General features: G+C 43.0%; 1 protein-coding gene across 2 annotated transcripts in view; it reads right to left on the bottom strand.

Moving 5' to 3' along the window:
• The window catches only part of med12 (mediator complex subunit 12), a 168861-nt gene that overhangs the window by 23946 nt on the left and 122445 nt on the right, over positions 1–22470 (bottom strand). For both annotated transcript variants that reach the window (XM_085998362.1, XM_085998370.1), the window contains exons 32-39: positions 21303–21392; positions 18822–18931; positions 15731–15866; positions 12166–12327; positions 6733–7089; positions 5119–5272; positions 3251–3453; positions 509–586 (exon numbers count right to left, since the gene is read on the bottom strand). In XM_085998362.1, the coding sequence (XP_085854488.1) occupies positions 509–586; positions 3251–3453; positions 5119–5272; positions 6733–7089; positions 12166–12327; positions 15731–15866; positions 18822–18931; positions 21303–21392 (1290 nt within the window). The remainder of the gene's footprint in view (positions 1–508; positions 587–3250; positions 3454–5118; positions 5273–6732; positions 7090–12165; positions 12328–15730; positions 15867–18821; positions 18932–21302; positions 21393–22470) is intronic.

Below are 22470 nucleotides of genomic sequence, written 5' to 3'. Positions count from 1 at the left end.
GAGTCGATCACATTGCTGTGGGTCTGGAGTCACATCTAGGCCAGACCAGGTAAGGGCGGCAGATTTCCTTCCCTAAAGGACATTAGTGAACCAGATGGGTTTTTACGACAATCCAGTAGTTTCATGGTCACCATTACGGATTTATTAACTGAATTTAAATTCCACGGCTGCCGTGGTGGGATTTGAACTTACGTCTCTGGATTATATGTCCAGGCCTCTGGATTACTAGCCCATTAACATAACCGCTATGTTCCCTTGTTCTGAACTTGCCCTCTACTAAACTGAATTTGCTTTTAGTAGGCAAACAGTGAGTAGGATCAGTGGTCAAATGCACCAGAGTGTGTTACTGAGCCACAGAGACACTGGTCTGTCCTGAGTTAGCAAAGCTTTTCTATCAGAGCTAACAGGCTGCACTAGAACCAGCACTCAGAATTGCACTGAGGTTAGGTAAAGGAGCCTTTGGATGGCAGGGGGTAGATGCGAGGGGCAAGATAAATATGTTGCATACCTGGGCTTGTGACATGGATCCATATTGCTGTGCTGGATTTGCTTGACGTACCTGCTGTCCATACATTCCACCGGAATTCTAAGGGGAATAAAGGACATTTAGAAACTCTCAGGTTTTAATCTTTAGCCACAATTTGGTACGGCTATACCTGATATGGAACCACATGCTACAAAATGAAAGCCAAAGATCTGCACTTGAGCCTGATTTCACAGCGGTTTCATAACAGAGCTGGTTATCACAAACTGTTCACCCTATACTTGCTCCTTCTGCCTCTGCCCCTTAATTTCTTGGCTCCACTTTACTAACACTTTCTTAGCTACAAGCATGTCAGAATATTTTTTCCCAGCAATATAGTTAAGATATATATAAAACAATTAAAAAGATTCTTTAAAAAGACAATTATAAATGTTTAGCATACATATAGAAAAGCCTCCTGGATTGTGAAAAGGAAGAAGGAAAGAACAACATTTTAAAAGACATTCTTGAACTCAATTTCAACAACAACTTGCATATATATAGTGCCTTTAACATAGTAAAACTACCCAAGGCGTTTCACAGGAGCATTACCAAACAAAATCTGACACCGAGCCAGATATTAGGACAGGTCAAAGAAGTAGGTTTTAGGGAGTGACTTAGAGGAGAGACGGGTAGCGAGGCAGAGAGGTTTAGGGAGGGAATTCCAAAGCTTAGGGCCTAGGCAGCTGAAGGCACGGCCATCAATGATGAAAATCAGCGATGTGTAAGAAGACAGAATGGCAGCAGCGCAGAGATCTGGGAGGGTTCTCGGGCTGGAGGAGGTTAGAGAAATAGGAAGGGGCGAGGCCATGGAGGGATTTGAAAACAAGGATGAGAATTTTTAAATCAAGGAGTTGCTGGATCAGGAGCCAATGTAGGTCAGCGAAGACAGGGGTGATAGGCGAACGGGACTTGATGCGAGTTAGGATACGGGCAGAAGAGTTTTGGATGAGTTCAAATTTATTGAGTGCGCAAGTTGGGAGGCCAGCCAGGACAGCATTTGAATAGTCGAGTTTAGAGGTAACAGGCATGGGAGAGGGTTTCAGCAAAAGATGAGCCGAGGCGGGACGGACACAGGCGATGTTATGGAGGTGGAAATAGGTGGTCTTGGTGATGGAGAGCATATGGGGTCAGAAGCTCAGCTCAGGGTTAAATAGGACACCAAGGTTGCAAACAGTCTGGTTCAACCTCAGACAGGTTTCCAGAATGTTATCCAGGTGGAAAGAAAAATAAGGTATTACTGTAAACAGTTGTGTAAACATGCACTGACATCAGACAGCTTCTGTACCTTCTGTGAGCTGGTTACTAAATACTGTTTTGTGCGTCCCAGCTTGATTCAGTTGGCACCTTTCTTGCCTTTGACTCAGGATGGTGTAGATTCAGATATCGCTCCAGGGCCTGAGCGCATATTCTAAGTTAACACTGCAGTGCGTTAACATTGAGGGAGTGCTACATTGCTAACAGCTGCAATTCTTTAATGAGATGTTAAACTAAGCCCCTGTTTGCCTCTTCCAGTGGTTCAAGTGAATAGTCAAGATTCCATAGTTCAAGGTTAAATGATGTTGATGTTGAATGACTGCTGCATTTAACTACACAAGTCACTGTGTGTCAAAATTCCTTATGTGAAGTGCTTTGAGATATTTCAACATGATCAAGAGTAATATAAATAAATGCATTTCTTTCTTCATTCTAAAGCAGCTCTACATTGCTCCCTCGGAGTCAAACATTACAGTAACAGATAACAGATTAGTATAAAATGGAAAATAATACACCAAAATTGGAGAAAATGTAACCTGTCCTTGTGGATTATGAGGTTCCTAATGCTAAAAGTTGGAGTTTCTATATACAATTGCTCCAAAATATTTGCATCACAGTGTGTATTTATATTCTGCCAGTCAGTCATTTTGTGGACTTGTGCAAGGGTCACTTGTCATTATCATTACTTTCAGGTTAAAAATAACCACTGGGGCAATGCAGTTTGCACCCCCACCTGGAGGGAGCAACAGAAAGAAAATAATGAAGGCACAATCTTCCCAGACCATTCTTGCTTAGGAGCAGTCAGCCATATGACCTGTTGACCGTGGATACAAGCCATTGGACGTTGACAATTTGCCAGGATCCTGACTGGACGTGAACACCATAGCTGATTTCAGAAGAGTTTTAAGTTACTTTTTCAGCAAAGGAATCTGAATGCAACAAGGCAGGTGGGCTCGACTCAGCAAGCACACACAGCACCAAAATAAAATGGCAAAGCCCCAGTGCACTCAGTTGCTGTACCAACGTGCAATACTGTCTATTGTACAGCATAGGTTCATTCATACAACTACCTACACGTTAGTGACCTCTCAATGCCATACAGCTCCCCGGCTTTGCACTGTTGGTCCCGTCACAGCAAGAATACCCTAACCGCCCCATTTGTATAGTTGAGCTTCTCCACAGTTAGAAATCCCGATTCATATAAATGAGACCCCTGCATGCTAGACAACACTCCAGTCTGCACAACCTAGTCTGCCACCTCTACAGCAGAAGGTCCTCCAATTCATAGTCGAGCCTCTCCACAGGAAGTAGCTGCCCTTAAACTCCAGCCCCTTGACAACAAAGAGCTCTGATTTTAGGATGCCTTAGAATCATAGAATGATACAGCGCAGAAGGAGGCCATTCGGCCCATTGTGCCTGTGCCAGCTCTTTGGTAGAGCTATCCTTCTCATTCCTCCTGCCCATACTCACCAGTCTGGCATGTATCTGCTGTCGGAGAATTTGTCCTTGTGGGATTGGAGGTTGTTGCTTGTATTGTGGCAGTTTATACAGTGATGGATCCATCATCCCACCCATAGGGGGCATCACTGTGCTGTACGGTGGCCGATTCTGCATTATCTTGGAGAAAGGAGGCCGCACAGATCTGTACGGGATTGTATCTAACCTGGGTCCACCTACATGTAAAACAAACAGTGATTACAACAAGACAATATTATCCTTTCTATTTTTACTGACTAATTGGCTTGTAACTTGCATATGAACTTCAGCAAGTACATATCGAATAATAGTTTTCTTTTATAGATTCAATACTCAAATACAAACAAGAGTCATGATTCGCTGACCACCACCCCACACACACACAATGTTCAAGAGGGTCAACTCAAAAGTCTTAAACCGGTTTTATATTAAATGTATGCAGTCTAGCCAAACAGAAATGCAAAACTCCCTGCTTTAGGTTTGTTGGTGCCACCTCTTGATAAAATTTTGCCATTAATCGGATAAGTAGAGACTTAGCAAACAGGGTAAGTGGAGACTTAACAGAGGACCCACAATATATGGGTGTCCAGTCTACAAAGGTAGCCAGCTTGATATTCCTTAGTGCCTTTGACAGTGGGAGAAGCATGCCCCTGCTGTCAACAATAACCCTTTAAGATAAAAGCTGCTTTATTCCACCGTGATGTTTTGGATTGTTTTTAGTTCCTATTCCACACATGGCAATGTTTTCTCCAACGCCTGCAATTCCTGGCTGGCAGGAGTTCACACAGATCCAGCAAGAACCTGAAAATGACATGTTCAGGAATTGCAGATCTGGGATTACTCACTCCTTGACGTTAGGGGCATACAAAATGCAGCTGCATGCTAAATTGGATCAGCTGGAGTACTGGAGGGATGAGCTTCAAATGGGTCAAATGGACTTTCTTGTACTTAGCCTTTTCTTCTGTGTTAAAGTAAATGTCTGCACAGTATCAAGGTCACTCTGGACAATCTAGTCCTTTGGAAACAAATGTGCAAGATAAAAAGTCTTCCTTTCCCTCTCCCCACTCTTCCAAGCAGCAAAAATTGTATTAAGAAAATAAAGATTTGTTATTTTTTGCACCAAGCTCTGGCTTGAACAGTTGCTGTTTATCTTCTGTACAAATAATTTCTTTACTTATTGCTATAAATTATGTTCAGTGAGGGGTTTACCCTGCTGCCTTTCTACTGTGGTCTGAAAGCACTTCAGATAATCCCTGAAAGGCAGTGACTGTTCTGGGTTTACAAGCAGTAGTGAATACAAGTAGAGAGCACACTGCCAGGGGAAACTATTCAACACTGCATTTCAAAGACACATTGATATGCATGTATAGATAAATTTCTATGTTGAATCTTGCACTGGCTGGATTATTTAACATCCAGATCCAATTCTAGATGGTCATTCACAACAGAGCAAAATCAGGGAGAGTGTTGGGGTGCCGGAGAGGAAAAACATCTAGGGTTCCCACTCTTGATCAATATCCAGTGACCACTACTGGAGTGTGTAGATGTGGTTACCAGGTGAGGACAAGAATGGGCTTGGCTCAATACCCCTCTACAATCATCTCATCTCTCTTCCCTTCTGCCAATACCCACTATCTATGTTCACACAAAGAATACCCACTTAAGATAAGGTACCAGAGGGGCTCAGAGGAAGAGAGAGGAAAAAAGTTACACGTCCCTCCAATCTTCACCAATGCACTTTTTTTAAACCTGGGCAGGGGAAAAGAGAAGAGAACGCTCTGAAATTAACTCTAAATTAATGGATAGACATAGAGGTTTTATATTCAGGAGATTCATGCCTCCAAACCTGTTCCTTCACTTACCTGCTGGTAAAGGCTGGTTCTGTGCATATATTCCTACACTGGGCTGCCCATATGGAATCCTGTTATAGTGATTACCAGTCTGGTGTGGGATTAACTCAGGAGGAACTCCACCACTATAGGGAGGCATTCTGTGTGCACTGGATGATAAATCTAGCTGCTCAAAGACAAACAAAAAACAAGTTTTAGACTTTCAGTATCATTATCAATGGTTATTGATTTATGGTGTTCACAGAAAATAGATGGAATCCTCAAAACACTGATAAGAATCCCAATTAATAAATCAGAATTTGACAGTTTCCATTAAACCTTTGCTCATCAATAATGACTATCATTAATAATTCTATTCTATATCACTGTATTATGATTATTTTTTGTTGAATCACAAGCTTTATTTCAAGAAATAAGGACCAATAACAATGTTTTCAAGCTCTCCAATTTACAACTGTCAAGATCAGAACTAAATTGGGCAAGATCACCACTGATGTCACTACAGTGGTGGCCTCTGGTGAAATGCTGACTGGATGATGCCTCATTTATGATGACAGAAGTACCATATCATGTGTTGCACAAGCCATTATTCTGCTGCTAAGGTGGAGCTGTATATAAACCAACTTGCCTCTTTAAGGCCAGAAAGTCCAATTTCTATTCAAACAAAGTTTCAGGTCACTTAGAGTTAAGATTGTTAAAGAATAATGTGATGTCTGGACTGTGATATCTGCACAGAATGATATACTGTTTAAATATATTACTACCAGGTCTGTGGTCTATTCCCATCCTTTACTTTTTATGTTCTTAAATGGACGTATACTCATCTACTTATTGCAAGACTCCCACAAGCTCAAGAAGTGAAAAGAATAACATACAACACAAAGAGGTAAGCAGCTTCTCCTCCTTTGCCCTTTTAAAGAGGTGAAAACATGGGTCACACTCCAAGACAGTTTTTGTGAACTACACAAAATTAGCACTAAAGAGGGAGTGTGGATGCATTCGCTACATTTGCTATACCCAGGAGGTCATGAACATTGTACATTATATGCCAGGTTTTGGCACATCAGTGAACTGTGGTGAGGGTTTATGCTAATATAAATGTGGTCATATTTATGCTAATATATATGTACAAATGTATGTTGAAATGTTTAAGTGTCCTAATCCAAATTGTACACTCTCGGGAGCCGCAAGCCTACATTTCGTTGTACTGCACTTGTGCACTAACAATGACAATAAAAGTTGATTTGATTTGATTTGATTTGATTTGATTTGAAAGGGGGAAGGTGTTTTAAACAGTTAATCTATAAGATATAGGGACAATAAAATACATGGCATGCCAAATTTCTGCAGTGAGCAATGGATTGTAGAGGGTGTTCCATGTAGCCATACTCAATATATTAGAAAGGATATTACACAGTGAGATGGAGAAGGTATATCACAGAACATTAGTGAGGGTGCATAGCACATCAGAATGTGTCAAAGTATTATATGAGGGATGTGGATATATCAAAATGCTACAATAAAAGGTGTAGGCTATGTCAAACTGTTACAGTGAGGAGTATATAAGACAGCATTTATTGTATTTTGAATACCTAGATCTTAATCAGGAATTAGTTCCTAGCTCACCTCTGTTTTATTAGGAGGCTGACGTTTCTTTCTGGGTGGTTTCTTTTTCTTCTCTTCAGTAGTATTAGGTTTCTCCAGCTTTGGCGGTTCTGCAGTAGGTTTTTCTGGTTCTGGAATGACTGGCACCGGTGGCTCTTCCTCCTCTGGGGGGAGTGGCAGTGGTTCCAGGTAGTAACTGCGTGGTTTTGGTTTTAGGTGCGTGTGGTACAACAGGAGCCTATGCTGCTCTTCAAACTTGGTCACCTTGCGATCAACACGAACTGTCCCAAACCAGCCCCAAGAGAGGGGAGCAGAGTGCTTCATCCCTTCAAACACATCCCAAGGTGAAATCTTCTGCTTAGTGGAGACCTGCAGCCCCTACACCATGAAAAAGAACAAAGTAAGCAGGTGTAGTGCATTGTTGTTTCCATTGACTAAAATGAAGAGACAAATAGCCAGAATATCATTATTAAAACTTAAATACAGCTAAAATTAAAGATAGACGTGGGACTAAAACTAACATTAAAATTTCTTCCCGAACAGGAACAATACTGGTCAGTACTCCATAACTTTTAGAATAAATTTTGAAAATTGAAACCGATAAATAAGGGAGGACTTTCCTCCCAGCCTGATCTGCAGCAGTGAAATGGCAATGTTATGTTCATCTGCATATTTTCAGCATCAGATTAATCTGTGGTGGGCTCCTGCCATGATTGCTACTTGCACTGGGGTTGAGTCATTTGCGGGGGTTGGGGGTGGGGCTTGGGGGGTGGAAGAGGGGAGAATGACTGTTAATGCAGGAGTCCAACAGCAGCTCAAGAGGACAGATAGTCTGGAAGGGTGAAAGCATTTTGGTCCTTCTGGTAACAGTTGCAAAATGTGCCAATGTGGCTTGATTGCCCAATCTAGATTCCTCTCAATAATGAGTCGAGCAATGCTGGACACCTGTGGTATACTGGCATAAGTAGCATCCAGCATTGCTTAGGCGATATATGGCTTCATTCTGTATGTTGGACTAAAAAATTAGTTGGGATCCAGTAATACAGTTCCATGCCCTAATTTCCATTGCTGTGCTCAAAATCAGAAAGCTGACATTAATATAGCACCTTTAACATAGCAACATGTCCCAAAGGATTTCACAGGTCACAGTGCACCTATGCAGGAGTAGGGGGGAAAATCAGGGAGGTGACTAAAAGTACAGTTGAAGACGCAAGTATTAAGGGTGCTTTTGAAGGTCTTTCCTTCCTCTTACAGCTTTCAGGCTTTTACAAACCCAGCTTGAGGTCACATAATGATTACATCGTGATTTATCCTGTCTTAATTTATCAACCTTACTGGTGTGCTACAGTATGGGTGCTGGTCCTTCACCCTGGTTTCTCAATAGAATAAAAACTCATGTTTACCGGGAACGGTAGCATAGTGGTTATGTTACTAGACTAATAATCCAGAGGCTTGGACTAATGATCCAGAGTTGCGAGTTCAAATCCCACCACGGCAGCTGGGGAGTTTAAATTCAGTTAATTAAATAAATCTGGGAGTAACTAACATCAGTAATGCTGACCGTGAAACTGTTGGATTGTCATAAAAAACCATCTGGCTTACTAATGTCCTTTAGGGAAGGAAATCTGCCGTCCTGGTCTAGCCTATATGTGACTCCAGACCCACTTAACTGCCCTCTGAAATGGCCGAACAAATTTGTACGAAAAGCAGTAATAAGAATAAAACTGGACGGACCAGCCGGCATCGACCGAGGCACCGGCTTCGGACATGAAAACATCACACCCAGCCCAGTCGACCATGCAAAGTCCTCCTCACTAACATCTGGGGACATGTACCAACATTGGGAGAGCTGTCCCACAGACTAGTCAAGCAACATCCTGACAGTCATACTCACAGAATCATACCTTTCAGCCAATGTCCCAGACTCCTCCATCACCATCCCTGGTTATGTCCTGTCCCACCAGTAGGACAAACCCACCAGAGGTGGCGGCACAGTAGTATACAGTCGGAAAGGAGTGGCCCTGCGAGTCCTCAACATTGACTCCAGACCCCATGAAATCTCATGGCTTCAGGTTAAGCATGGGCAAGGAAACCTCCTGCTGATTACCAACTACCGCCTTCCCTCAGCTGATGAATCAGTACTCTTCCATGTTGAACACCACTTGAAAGAAGCACTGAGGGTAGTAAGGGCACAGAATGTATTCTGGGTGGGGCACTTCAATGTCTATCACAAGAGTGGCCGAGCTGGCCGAGTCCTGAAGGACATAGCTGCCAGACTGGGTTTGCAGCAGGTGGGGAGGGAACCAACACGAGGGAAAAACCTACTTGACCTCGTCCTCGCCAATCTACCTGTCGCAGATGCATCTGTCCATGACAGTATTGGTAGCAGTGACCACCATACAGTCATTGTGGAGACGAAGTCCCATCTTCCACTGAGGACACCCGCCATCGTGTTGTGTGGCACTACCACCATGTTAAATGGGATAGATTCAGAACAAATCTAGCAGCTCAAAACTGGGCATCCATGAGGTACTGTAGACCTCAGCAGCAGCAGAATTGTATTCCACCACAATCTGTAACCTCATGGCTCAGCATATCCCTCACTATACCATTACCATCAAGCCAGGGGACCAACCCTGGTTCAATGAGGAGTGCAGAAGAGCATGCCAGGCGTACCTAAAAATGAGGTACCAACCTGGGGAAGCTGCAACATAGGACTACATGCATGCTAAACAGCAGAAGCAGCATGCTATAGACTGAGGTAAGTGATCCCACAATCAATGAATAAGATCAAAGCGCTGCAGTCCTGCCACATCTAGTCATGAATGGTGGTGGACAATTAAATAACTAACAGAAGGAGGATGCTCCATGAATATCCCTATCCTCAATGATGGCGTAGCCGAGCACGAGGAAAAAAGACAAGGCTGAAGCGTTGCAACCAGCTTCAGCCAGAAGTGCTGAGTGGATGATCCATCTCGGCCTCCTCCTGAGGTCCCTACCATCACAGAAGCCAGTCTTCAGCCAAGTCGATTCACTCCACGTGATATCAAGAAACGGCTGAGTGCACTGGATATAGCAAAGGCTATGGGCCGCAACAACATCCCGGTTGTCGTGCTGAAGACTTGTGCTCCCGAACTAGCTGCGCCTCCAGCCAAGTTGTTCCAATACAGCTACAATACTGGCATCTACCCGACAATGTGGAAAACTGCCCAGGTATGTCCTGTCCACAGAAAGCAGGACAAGTCCAATCCGGCCAATTACTGCTCCATCAGTCTACTCTCAATCATCAGCAAAGTGATGGAAGGTGTCGTTGACAGTGCTATCAAGCAGCACTTACTCACCAATGCTCAGTTTGGGTTCCACAAGGACCACTCGGTTCCTGACCTCATTACAGCCTTGGCTCAAACATGGACAAAAGTGCTGAATTCCAGAGGTGAGGTGAGAGTGACTGTTCATGACATCAAGGCAGCATTTAACCAAATGTGGCACCAAGGAGCCCTAGTAAAATTGAAGTCAATGGGAATCAGGTAAAACTCTCCACTGGTTGGAGTCATACCTAGCACAAAGGAAGATGGCTGTGGTTGTTGGAGGTCAATCATCTCAGCTCCAGGACATCGCTGCAGGAGTTCCTCAGGGCAGTGTCCTAGGCCCAACCATCTTCAGCTGCTTCATCAATGACCTTCCCACCATAAGGTCAGAATTGGGGAGATTTGCTGATGATTGCGCAGTGTTCAGTTGCGCAGTGTTCAGTTCCATTTGTAGCTCCTCAGATAATGAAGCAGTCTATGCCCACATGCAGCAAGACCTGGACGACATTCAGGCTTGGGCTGATAAGTGGAAAGTAACATTCGCGCCACACAAGTGCCGGGCAATGACTATCACCAACAAGTGAGAGTCTATTCTTGCCCTTGACATTCAATGGCATGACCATTGCCGAGTCCCCCACCAGCAACATCCTGGGGGGGGGGGGGGTCACCATTGACCAGAAACTTAACTGGACCAGCCACATAAATACTGTGGCAACAAGAACAGGTCAGAGTCTGGGTATTCTGCAGCAAGTTCCTCGCCTCCTGACTCACCAAAGCGTTTCCACCACCTACAAGGCACAAGTCAGGAGCGTGATGGAATACTCTCCGCTTGCCTGGATGAGTGCAGCTCCAACAACACTCAAGAAGCTTGACACCATCCAGGACAAAGCAGCCCACTTAACTGGCACCCCATCCACCACCTTAAACATTCACACCCTCCACCACCGGCATACCGTGGCTGCAGTGTGTACCACCTACAAGATGCACTGCAGCAACTCGCCAAGGCTTCTTCAGCAGCACCTCCCAAACCCACGATCTCTACCACCTAGAAGGACAAGGGCAGCAGGCGCATTGGAACACCATCACCTGAAAGTTCCCCTCCAAGTCACACACCATCCAGACTTGGAAATAGGTTGGCGTTCCTTCATCGTCACTGGGTCAAAATCCTGGAGCTCCCTCCCTAACAGCACTGTGGGAGTACCTTCACCACATGGACTGCAGCGGTTCATGAAGGTGGCTCACCACCACCTTCTCAAGGACAATTCGGGATGGGCAATAAAAGCTGGCTTTGCCAGAGATGCCCACAACCGAATTTAAAAAATGTTACTCTTGTCAATTGTGTCATTGAAAGTCCATAACGTAAAGAAGGTTTTTAGGGTAGATCATGGAGATTTATTGCTGACACCTTTAGAAAGTCACACCATCCCAGGTTCCCAACCACCTAAACACTATACACACTGCCAGTGCATTTCCTACCCAACGCATTACCGGCACCCAGCTACCGACCATAGAGCACATATACCAGAAACGCTACCTACGGAGGTCACGGTCCATCATCAAAGACCCTACCCACCCCAGCCACAGTCTGTTCGCCCTCCTGCCATCTGGGAGACGCTACAGATGCATTCGCCCCCGTACGACCAGATTTAGGAACAGCTTCTTTCCCAGGGCTGTCATCCTACTGAACTCCACAAATAAACTCTAAAGCCTGCACATCTGCCAATGCACTTTATTATGTTTATGCTAATGTATTACAAGCCAAATGTATGTTGAATGTTTAAATGTCTTAATCCAAATGTACACTCTCGGGAGCCGCAAGCCTACATTTCGTTGTACTGCACTTGTGCACTAACAATGACAATAAAAGTTGATTTGATTTGATTTGAGATTGAAGTTCAGGTCAGGCATCAAGATGAATCACTTCTAGTATCCAGTACAGACCCAAAGGTGTTCCCTATTTTTCTGTATTCACCTCTCCCCCTTACATTAGTATCACACTTTGTCCCATTATACTTGCAACAGAATAAGAAATGGCACTGTGGTCAGGGTGTTGCAGTAATCCTTAATCTTAGTTTCAGCAGAAATCTCAAACAATCCAGATACCTTATGAAGGAATATCAGCACTATCAGGTAAGCAGTTACTTGCCTCTTTTTTGAATATTGAGTCGAAGCCAGCAATCTTGTTTCCTTTGGTATCAATCAGAGAGCCTTGGGGTTCACAAGTGATGACATCTCTTGTCTGTTTGGGAAGTGGTAACAACTGTCGCACCTTCTCCAAACTCTCTGACTGTCGGTCCCCAAGCTCTTTCTATGTCAATTATAAGAAGAAATATAGAAAAATGTGTTTGGGACAAACAAAATGAGACACATCCATTTTTACATGTATGCCCCTGACTATAAATTTTAACAATTAATAGAAAATCTACAAATTCTAGTAGTCTGAAATAAAATGCTGAAAATGCACAACAGGTCAATTGGCACCTAAAGAGCTAATTCGCCGATATGGTGCTCCTGACCAAGAGTGTTGCTCACAGGGAGCGTTATTCAGGAAATCTTCCAAAACTCCCTGGACTCAGCAAAGGTCCCAGCAGACTGGAAAACTGCTAATGTAACACCCTTATTTAAAAAGGGCAGTAGACAGAAGGCTGGAAACTATAGACCGGTTAGCCTAACATCTGTGGTAGGTAAAATTTTGGAGTCCATTATTAAGGAGACAGTAACAGGACATTTGGATAATCATAGTTTAATAAGACAAAGTCAGCATGGTTTTATGAAGGGGAAGTCATGTTTGACAAATTTGCTGGAGTTCTTTGAGGAAGTAACATACAGGGTGGATAAAGGTGAACCAGTGGACGGAGTGTATTTAGACTTCCAAAAGGCATTTGACAAGGTGCCACACAAAAGATTATTGCTTAAGATAAAAAATCACAGGATTGGGGGTAATATTCTGGCATGGATAGAGGATTGGCTATCTAACAGAAGGCAGAGAGTTGGGATAAATGGTTCATTCTCAGACTGGCAATCAGTAACCAGTGGTGTTCCGCAGGGGTCAGTGCTGGGTCCCCAACTCTTTACAATCTATATTAACGATTTGGAGGAGGGGACCGAGTGTAACATATCAAAGTTTGCAGATGATACTAAGATGGGAGGGAAAGTAGTGAGAGAGGAGGACATAAAAAACCTGCAAGGGGACATAGACAGGCTAAGTAAGTGGGCAGAGACTTGGCAGATGGAATACAATACTGGAAAGTGTGAGGTTATGCACTTTGGCAGGAAAAATCGTAGAGCAAGTTATTATCTTAATGGCAAGAAACTGGAAAGTACTGAAGTACAAAGGGATCTGGGGGTCCTGGTGCACGAAACTCAAAAGGTTAGTATGCAGGTGCAGCAAGTGATTAAGAAGGCCAATGGAATGTTGGCTTTCATTGCTAGGGGGATAGAATATAAAAATAGGGAGGTATTGCTTCAGTTGTACAAGGTATTGGTGAGACTGCACCTGGAATACTGCATACAGTTTTGGTGTCCATACTTAAGAAAAGACATACTTGCTCTCGAGTCAGTACAAAGAAGGTTCACTCGGTTAATCCTAGGGATGAGGGGATGGACATATGAGGAGAGGTTGAGTAGATTGGGACTCTACTCATTGGAGTTCAGAAGAATGAGAGGCGATCTTATTGAAACATATAAGATTGTGAAGGGGTTGGATCGGGTGGATGCGGGGAGGATGTTCCCGATGATGGGTGAAACTAGAACTAGGGGGCATAGTCTTAGAATAAGGGGCTGCTCTTTCAAAACTGAGATGAGGAGGAACTAGTTCACTCAGAGGGTGGTAGGTCCATGGAATATGCTGCCCCAAAAAGCTGTCGAAGCTACATCATTACATAAATTTAAAACAGAAATAGACAGTTTCCTAGAAGAAAAGGGAATTAAGGGTTACGGGGAGCGGGCAGGAATTTGGACATGAGTTTAGGTGCGGATCGGTCATGGCCCTGTGGGTAGCGGAGCGGCCCCAGGGGCCGTGTAGCCTGATCCTGCTCCTGTTTCGTGTGTCTAATTCTGTTAGATTCAGGAGATAGTCCTGTCATAGTGGATTGGCGGTTAGGATCAGATCAGCCATGATCTTATTGAATGGCGGAGCAGGCTCGAGGGGCCAATTGGCCTACTCCTATTTCTTATGTTCTTATGTACTTGACTCTGCATCCATTTAGTGAATGGACAGAAAAATCAAGGTCTGCAACCTGTGATTTCCTGACTAGCACTCCTCGTTGGACATGCCGGATCAGGGAATCAATCCTTGAAAGAAAAAGAGAGCAGGTTAATGTTTCAAACTCATCTGAATACCTGAAATATGAAGCTGAAGTTTTTCAAATGCTGATTCACCGGTTGTGCATTACCAGCATTTTGTTTCACTACTATATACAGGAAACTTTGGTTTATCCGGAGGTTAACTGTCCGGAATGCTCGAGCCACCGGCAAAATTCAGGAGTCGGTTCAGTAAGTTTTTTTTCTTTTCGTTGCTTTTTTTCCCCCACTAGTCAGGCTCTGCAAGGTCTAGCTAAAGCTGTTGCTTAGCTACAGAGACGCTTGCAAGCTACAGCCGACTGTTTAGAAGCTAAGCAACAGGGTTTGTGCTGGATACGGAGCTCAAAAGCTTCCATATGTTTTAACATTAGCGCTGGTTTGTCCGGCAGTTTTGATGGGACGGCAACAGCTCGGTCCCGTCAGTGCCGGATATCACAAAGTTTCCTGTATGTGGCTGTGTGTTAGTGCCACAGTAGCAGAAATGGCTCTTTCTTCTAAAGTGCTCTGCGAAGGAAGTGCAGGGTGTGAATTTTCACCCACTTTATCTGAGGGGGTGAATTTCACACCATTGAGGGACCGAGGGAAAAAGAAGGGCCAGGCAGGAATCGCTGGAAAGCAAAGCACCTAAAGACAATTGCACATCTACTAGTGGATGTTTATACAAATCTAGAAAGCTGGTTGCAAGACACCTGTCAGATGCTTGAGTCAAGGAATGGTACATGGATGCAGGGAGTGGGTTGGAATATAACCTTTTATTACTCAGATACTGGAAGCAATACTAAAAGTTTGTCCATCAAAAGTAGTGGCTCACATCTCTATGGAACAAATTTAAGTAGGGTATAAATCAGAAAAAGCCATGTTTAAACTGCACAGTAATTTAGTCAAACTATGCCTTAAATACTGCATCCATGTAAAAATGGTCACCGAGGGATATTCAAACCCTGGAGGTGATGCAAAAAGCCAGGAGATTGAACTCTACTGCAAGAGGATAGTTATATAGAAAGATTGCAGAAAATTGGGCTTTGCAGCATTGAAAGGAGGTGGTTTTATAGAGGTGTATATACACAAGATCGTAGACAATATAAAAAAGATATAGATACAAATTAAACCAACAGTAGAACTAAGAGGTACATGTTTAATCTAGCAACGCACAATTTCAGGATGTCATACGTCACACAGAGTGATCTACACGTGGAACAGCCTTGGGTAATGTAATGGAGCTAAAGACCCTGGAACCATTAAAGAAACAGCTAGATGCTGTGACAGGGAACTGAAGGTTCTTTATGGATGAGCTAGGAAAGGCTGATTTGCTTTCTTCATCCATATCGATCTTGTGATCTTGTGTAAATGTTCTCAACTATTTCCACAGTGAGAAACAAGATGTTCAGGAACAAATAATTAGTTTTTACCCTGAGTTTCTTTACAAGGTTCATGTAGGCTCTCTTGTTCTCCTCCATACTGCCCTGCGAGATGCTTGACATGTCCGCTGCCAGAGTCCCATTAACCAGCACACTGAGCATATCCAGGACTGTAGTGAACAGCTCACTGGGAAAGAAGACAATGCTTTACTCTCAGAAGTACATCACAGCAATATACACGTGCACTGTGTTGGCACTAGATGCATTTAGCACATGGACACCAATGGTCACTGGATAGGCATTAGGGGTGAGAATCGTAGCCATTTTTTCTCCTTTGTAACCCAGAATGCCAAGACCAATTGTAGCACCTCCACCCCAGCAAATTGCAACTAATCTATGATTCTAATTCAGCACAGACTAGAGATCAAACTTCTGAGCTGGGGCCTTCCTGGTCTGCTACTCTCAAATAAAATTTGCTGAGCGAAACCAAGTTTGAAATTGTACTGAGGGGCATTTTTTCAGTTAAAGTGGACAAACCGACCATCATTCTTTATTGAAATCCTGGTGACAGCACTGCAGATTATAACATACTAGAGGTATCATTCCTCACAGTACATATTAACTGCAGCATAGTACAGATGCCAGTCCATAAGCCATTTTAAAGCAACATGTAGGCCACAGAATTGCATGGTTTTATGGGAGGGAGCAGGGCTGGATCTTAGTGATAGGGTTCTATAATGATTAGTTCCACAGTTGGGTCAGAAAGCCTATCTCAGAATCATAGAAACCCCACAGTGCAGATAGAGGCCATTTCGGCCCATCGAGCCTGCACTGACACATATCCCACCCGATCCCCGTAACCCCTACACCAACACATGTCCCACCCTATCCCTGTAACCCCACGTATTTAATCCCCCTAACACTAAGGGTCAATTTATCATAGCCAATCAACCTAACCCGCACATCTTTGGACTGTGGGAGGAAACCGGAGCACCCGGAGAAAACCCACGCAAACATGGGGAGAATGTGCAAACTCCACACAGACAGTCGCCCGAGGCCGGATTCGAACCCGGGTCTCTGGCGCTGTGAGGCAACAGTGCTAACCACTATGCCACCGTGCTGTGAGGACACTGCACTAGCTGACCTGGAAACGCGAGATGAGTAACGTCTAACACAGCTGCCCAAATAGTATTTCCCCCCCCCCCCCCCCCATTTTGTATGGTTCAAGAATCTATAGCTTATAAATTAAAAGAATTCCCCTCAGGTTGAAATTTCACTTCAAAAGCATTTTCAAAACTTCCCTGTCTCACCTTGGGTTCCTTTTATTTAGACAGAAAAAGAAAATCTGTCTTCAACAAACGGCATCTACTATTATCCAACCCAGATTACCTTCTGCAATACATCATCTGAGATGTGTTTATTTTCTGGAAAAATAAAACCACATAGCAAGCAAAAGGACCAGCGTACATTGTGGAAAAGATATAGCACAAGTGAGTTAAACATGCTTTTTATCTTTTAGGGGAACTTTTTGAAAACATATGAACAATTATATTAACTACACAAGCACTGATTATATTCCTATGCCACCCAGTCCGAATCTCACCAGTTAAAATGACAGATGCAGTAAATGAGTCTCCCTGTGTTGGTTACTATCCCTTTCCCAGCTTGGACAAATAAGGCAGCAAGTGGATTGGAATGTGCTTCTGCAATCCACTTGCTTCCTGATCATGCTAGTGCTAGAGATTCTGCAACATTAACAAAAACTCTACCCCATCCAAAATAATTGCCCAGCATTTTATTAATTGGGAGATTGGTGAGAATATAAATGGTAAAATTAGCATTTTACCTCCAATCCCAATTAAGACTCACTATCACTTTGAAGTATATTTCAAAGGTGTTTCAACAGAAGTTACTTTAAAAAATAAAATAAAATTTCCCTCACTTTTCCAGAATCAAAGGCAATAGCAAAGCAATGGGACAGTCTACCTCAGGAGTGTCCAACCTTCTGAGGCAATGGGCTGGCTCAGTGTGTCGCAACTAGTGAGTGGGCCAGATATGATTCGACTGATTTGAGTCAGGAAGTATTATGCTTAAATATCTGATCCAACTCCCAGACTATTTTCTGCATCTTGGAATTGCTGGAGACAGCATTTCCATCTCCTCTATCTCCCCTTCTCTCACCCCCTACCTTCCATCTCCATCTTTCTCGCCCCACCTTCCATCGCTCCCTCTCTCGTCCCCTACCTTCCCTCTTTCCCCCTCACCTTCCCTCTCCCTTTCCTCCTCCTTTCACTTCTCTATCTTGCGCCACTCCTTTAGTTCTCTCTCTTCTCACTCCCTTCCTTAATTTCCCTATCACTCATTCACTTCTTTTTTCCATCATTCCTGCCTTCGCTCTCCTCCATTACTTCTGACTCACATTATCTCTTACATCACTTTTGTTTCTATCTCAACCTATCCACTCCTGTCTCTCTCTCTCAATTTAATCCACTTTCTCTTTTCACTTCCCTCTGCTACTCTGATACAACAGGAGTCTGTGGCATTGCAGACACTGACTGGAGGTGGAGCAGCTGCACTGCTGGAAGCAGATGGTGGCTATCGGCTCAGTGCACTCCCACTCTTGGAGCAGACAGCACTTGGAGCAGACAGTACTATGTCTTTGTTTAGCCATTTAAAAAAAAATCAAGAGTTCAAAGCTATAATGGAGTTAATGCTTGATTCCATTTCAATCTAAGTTACTCCTCAATAAACACAATCCAATGATATACATAAAGCAGTAATCCATTGTACCTACTGGCTACATAATTGTTAATAATAAAAGAACTCGATCCCAAATTTAAATTGCCCATTGCAACCAATTAATACTTTGATCAGCAATAGATTACTTATTAAAATGATAATTGAATCTATTAGCTTGCCAAATATTTAAATGATACCATTAGTTCAGATATTTAATTCGAAGGTATCTGCACTGGAAAAATACATTAACCATATTAACTGTGAGACCATTTCTTCTTCACGCCAATTATATATTTACTCAGTGCATGGCGGACCGCCTCCATGCTCCATACACGACCACATTGGTGTGTGCGAGAAAGGAGACCGATACTTCAAGCAATATTAGTAACTAATATTAGCATACTTGTTGGACTGCATGTCAACTGTTCCACTACTGATTATGTCCAAGAGAAGGACAGCCCACTCTGTGGTCCCCTGTGTGCTACGCTGGACAGTATCGAACATCCCACCCACCTGAGGAGGAAATCAGAAACAAAGAACACATTCAATTAGTGATTAACCTTTGATCAAACTTCCTGCCCTCAGCCCTAACTCTGAGTAATTCAGCAGTGATGTGATTTCAATTTAAAAAGAGAAAGACTTTTTCATTCCAAAAAATCATCCTTCTCCGTTTCTTTTAAGGTGCATTCTCTTATTTCCTCATTAAGTACCTCTGCACCCAGGAGGGGATGACGAAGATAAAAGACGTGCATTTATATAGCGCCTTTCACGACCACCGGATGCCTCAAAGCGCTTTACAGCCAATGAAATACTGTTTGAAGTGGAGTCGCTGTTGTAATGTGGGAAACGCGGCAGCCAATTTGCGCACAACAAGGTCCCACAAACAGCAATGTGATAATGACCAGATAATCTGTTTTTGATATGTTGGTTGAAGGATAATATTGGCCAGGACACCGGGGATAACTCCCCTGTTCTTCTTCGAAATAGTGCCATGGGATCTTTTACGTCCACCGAGAGAGCAGACGGGGCCTCGGTTTAACGTTTCATCCGAAAGACGGCACCTCCGACAGTGCAGCACTCCCTCAGCACTGCACTGGAGTGGGACTTGAACCCACAGTTGATACACTTGGCAATAGGAGATTGGAACAGAATCAATTCTCCATGGTAGACTTTGCAATCCAGGATCTGAGCAAGACAGATCCATAGTTCTCCAGGGAGCCATTATAAATGACCAGCCAGCCTAGCTCATTAATGTGACCTAAAATGTTGACCTGTCAATTTTAAATAACCCTGCAAGCGGCCAATGCCTTAATGAGTAGTTGGACTTGAGCTGGTAAGAGCTTAAAGCTTAATAACCGTCTGTGCTGGAACTTGAAAGTTTTAGCTAGAAAATTATGTCCATATTAAATCGAAATGGCAAAACTATACCAACCTAAAACTAAACCACAGACCATCAGAAAGCACGGAATACCAAAGCACACCAAATATTCACTTGAAACTAAGAAAGCTGGCGCCCAATTAAAGGGTTAATTCTCCTGCACAATTTTAGTATGCAGACAAAATGGTAATTCGCTGATAAGCAAGCATGTGAGCAAACAAAGAAGGACTCTGCTTTGGGTCAAGCAGCCTTAGTTAAGAACTTAGAACAAGACAGTCTTGTGACTGATGACACTGCGTATTGCATCTCTTAGGCAGGAATGGATGCTATCCTGACGGTGTTTACTTGAGAGACACTTTAGGAAAGGGTTTTGATTGATTAAATCACCTGAAGACAATGACTAGCTGTAGACATGCCGCACAGGTAACCCCAAAGCATCACTGAGGAAGGCAGCATTGTCTGATGCCATGATTTTTTTCCTATTCAAGTAGTTTTCTGCTTACAACAAAGAGGCAGCTTTATTAGTAGAGGCCTTTCAATGATACACTGAAATTAAACTTGGAACTTAAGCTCACTACAACATTGCTGTCTTCTTGGACATTGAACATAACTGTTATACTGTTACTAAGCAAAATCCAGGCAATGCTGAGATATTGCGATGCTTACAATTAAGTTTCTATTAGGCTTATGATGATTTAGATTCAACTGACTTAAAAATTAACTTCCCTATACTGTAATTACCAATACTGAATCTTGTGATGTAACCTGGAGATCTGTGGGATTTACTATTCTTTTATACTACAATGCCATGTTGGATGAAACCAGAACATGCTCCAGCTGGGAGCCATTGCTCTTTACTTGTTTATAACCTAACATGTGGAATTCATTCACAAAAATAGATGAGTTTCTTTTAAAAAGAGACTGCTCACTCATTTTAAACTCTAAAATATACAGTAAAGGGGAAGCTAAATGTTCTTGCATTTATGTAGCACTGCCATGTTTTGGGATTTTTAACCATTTTTTCAGAAAAAGGATTCAGAAAAGTATTACATTTAAAGGTTGGGGTTTTAAAGCAATGCACAGAGACAAAAGGTGGTAAAAATGCTAATGGCCTTGGCCCTGCAGCCGTTTCCCCAAAGACTTTAAACAAAAAGCAATTTATTAGCCAGTCTCAGTAATCAATAATCACCTCATACCCATTGTGAACCTGGGCACTGGGCAGGTGTTGCCTGTCATAGCCCTCTCCTCAGGCTGTGAGCACAGAGACTTCAAAAAATTAAGATACCATATAAATGCAAGTCTTTCTTTCCTGTCAAATGACACAATTATTTATGTAAATAAGGTTAAGGGAAACAAAAAGGGGGAAAAAGGTAGGTGAGGGGGAATGTAATGAAAAGGAAGAAACAATGGCCAAATGTATACTGGGGAGGAAGTGAATGAATATGAAGGATCAAAGAGACACCCATGTTCCCAGTAAGGCAAAGTATTTAATCCTTTCCTCCTTACAAGATTTAAGCGAAGTTTCAAGGCTTCATGCATCATCTGTTTGGCTTTGCAGTCATCCTGGTACTGATCTTCACGCCAGTTTGTTACAATCTAAGAAGGATAAACAGTACAAATTATTGTATTTATTTGGCTGGTGGTCAGTAAACCAGGGCCATCTTTCCCACGAAGTAACTTGCTGTCAGAGGTGTACTGGCAATAGTACCCAAAGCGGACACTGCTGTTTCAGTGGCAAGTTGCAACAAGCTCAAAAGAAAGTAAACTCCAAGTATCATCACATTGGCGCCCCTTGAGGGACCAATAAAAAAAAGTTTCAGAAACAAGTGAGATTATTTAAGGGTTGGAATTCAATTTCTATTCAATAATGTTAAGCTAGACTCTTTAAACCCTTCGCATAACCTTCAATCGTTGTAGTGGTTTTTATTGTACAACACTGAAAAAGCCTTCAGCACTAAACTTGAATGTAATTCTTCAAGGCTTGAAATGAATCACACTATAAAACAAATCATGGTCCAGGGAGTAGATGCAGCACTCGTACAGCCATATAGACCAGTAAAATGCTAAATTTGAATCCCTCTTTTTTTTGTCGAGTTAGCTGCCAGAGTGATGGAGGCATTACATTTGGTCTGTATCTCCTGATTAGGAAAAGGGGAGGATAGGATAAGCATACAGGGTTCACACTCCTGACCACTATCCAATGATGCCTGCTGGAAGGTACTTGCGTGCGGACATTGGGTGAAGACAAATTTGACATAGCTGTATTGCCCTCGACAGTTACTCACTCCGTAGGCTCATACGTGAAGAATGGCCACTTGGTTGAGGTATTAGACGCTGTTGGAGCTCATGCAACATTTCCAGCAAAGAGAATGTTTTCAGGAGCAGATAATCAACATAACTGGAGGGAAATTCCATCAGTTTCTAGGACAAAATAAGATTCTAAAGTTGTTACAGCCAGCATAGGAAGCAGCCGTTGTGTTACATATTTATTTTGAAGTTCAGTTCCTTGACAATGGTCAACAAAGTTCAATATTCTTGGAACACACCAACAAGCTTCAGGGAGACATTACTCTCCAGTCCCTGGCAGGAGTGCACAGGGACCTTTATTGTCCATAACGACAAGGTTGCAGGATCCTTGTTCTGCATCTCATCTTATGGAATTACATTAATACCA

The sequence above is a fragment of the Somniosus microcephalus genome, chromosome 1 (genome assembly GCF_052327205.1).
Source record: "Somniosus microcephalus isolate GS21.2 chromosome 1, FLI_Smic_1.0, whole genome shotgun sequence".
NCBI lineage: Eukaryota > Metazoa > Chordata > Chondrichthyes > Squaliformes > Somniosidae > Somniosus > Somniosus microcephalus.
This window is presented reverse-complemented; position numbering and strand designations above follow the sequence as displayed.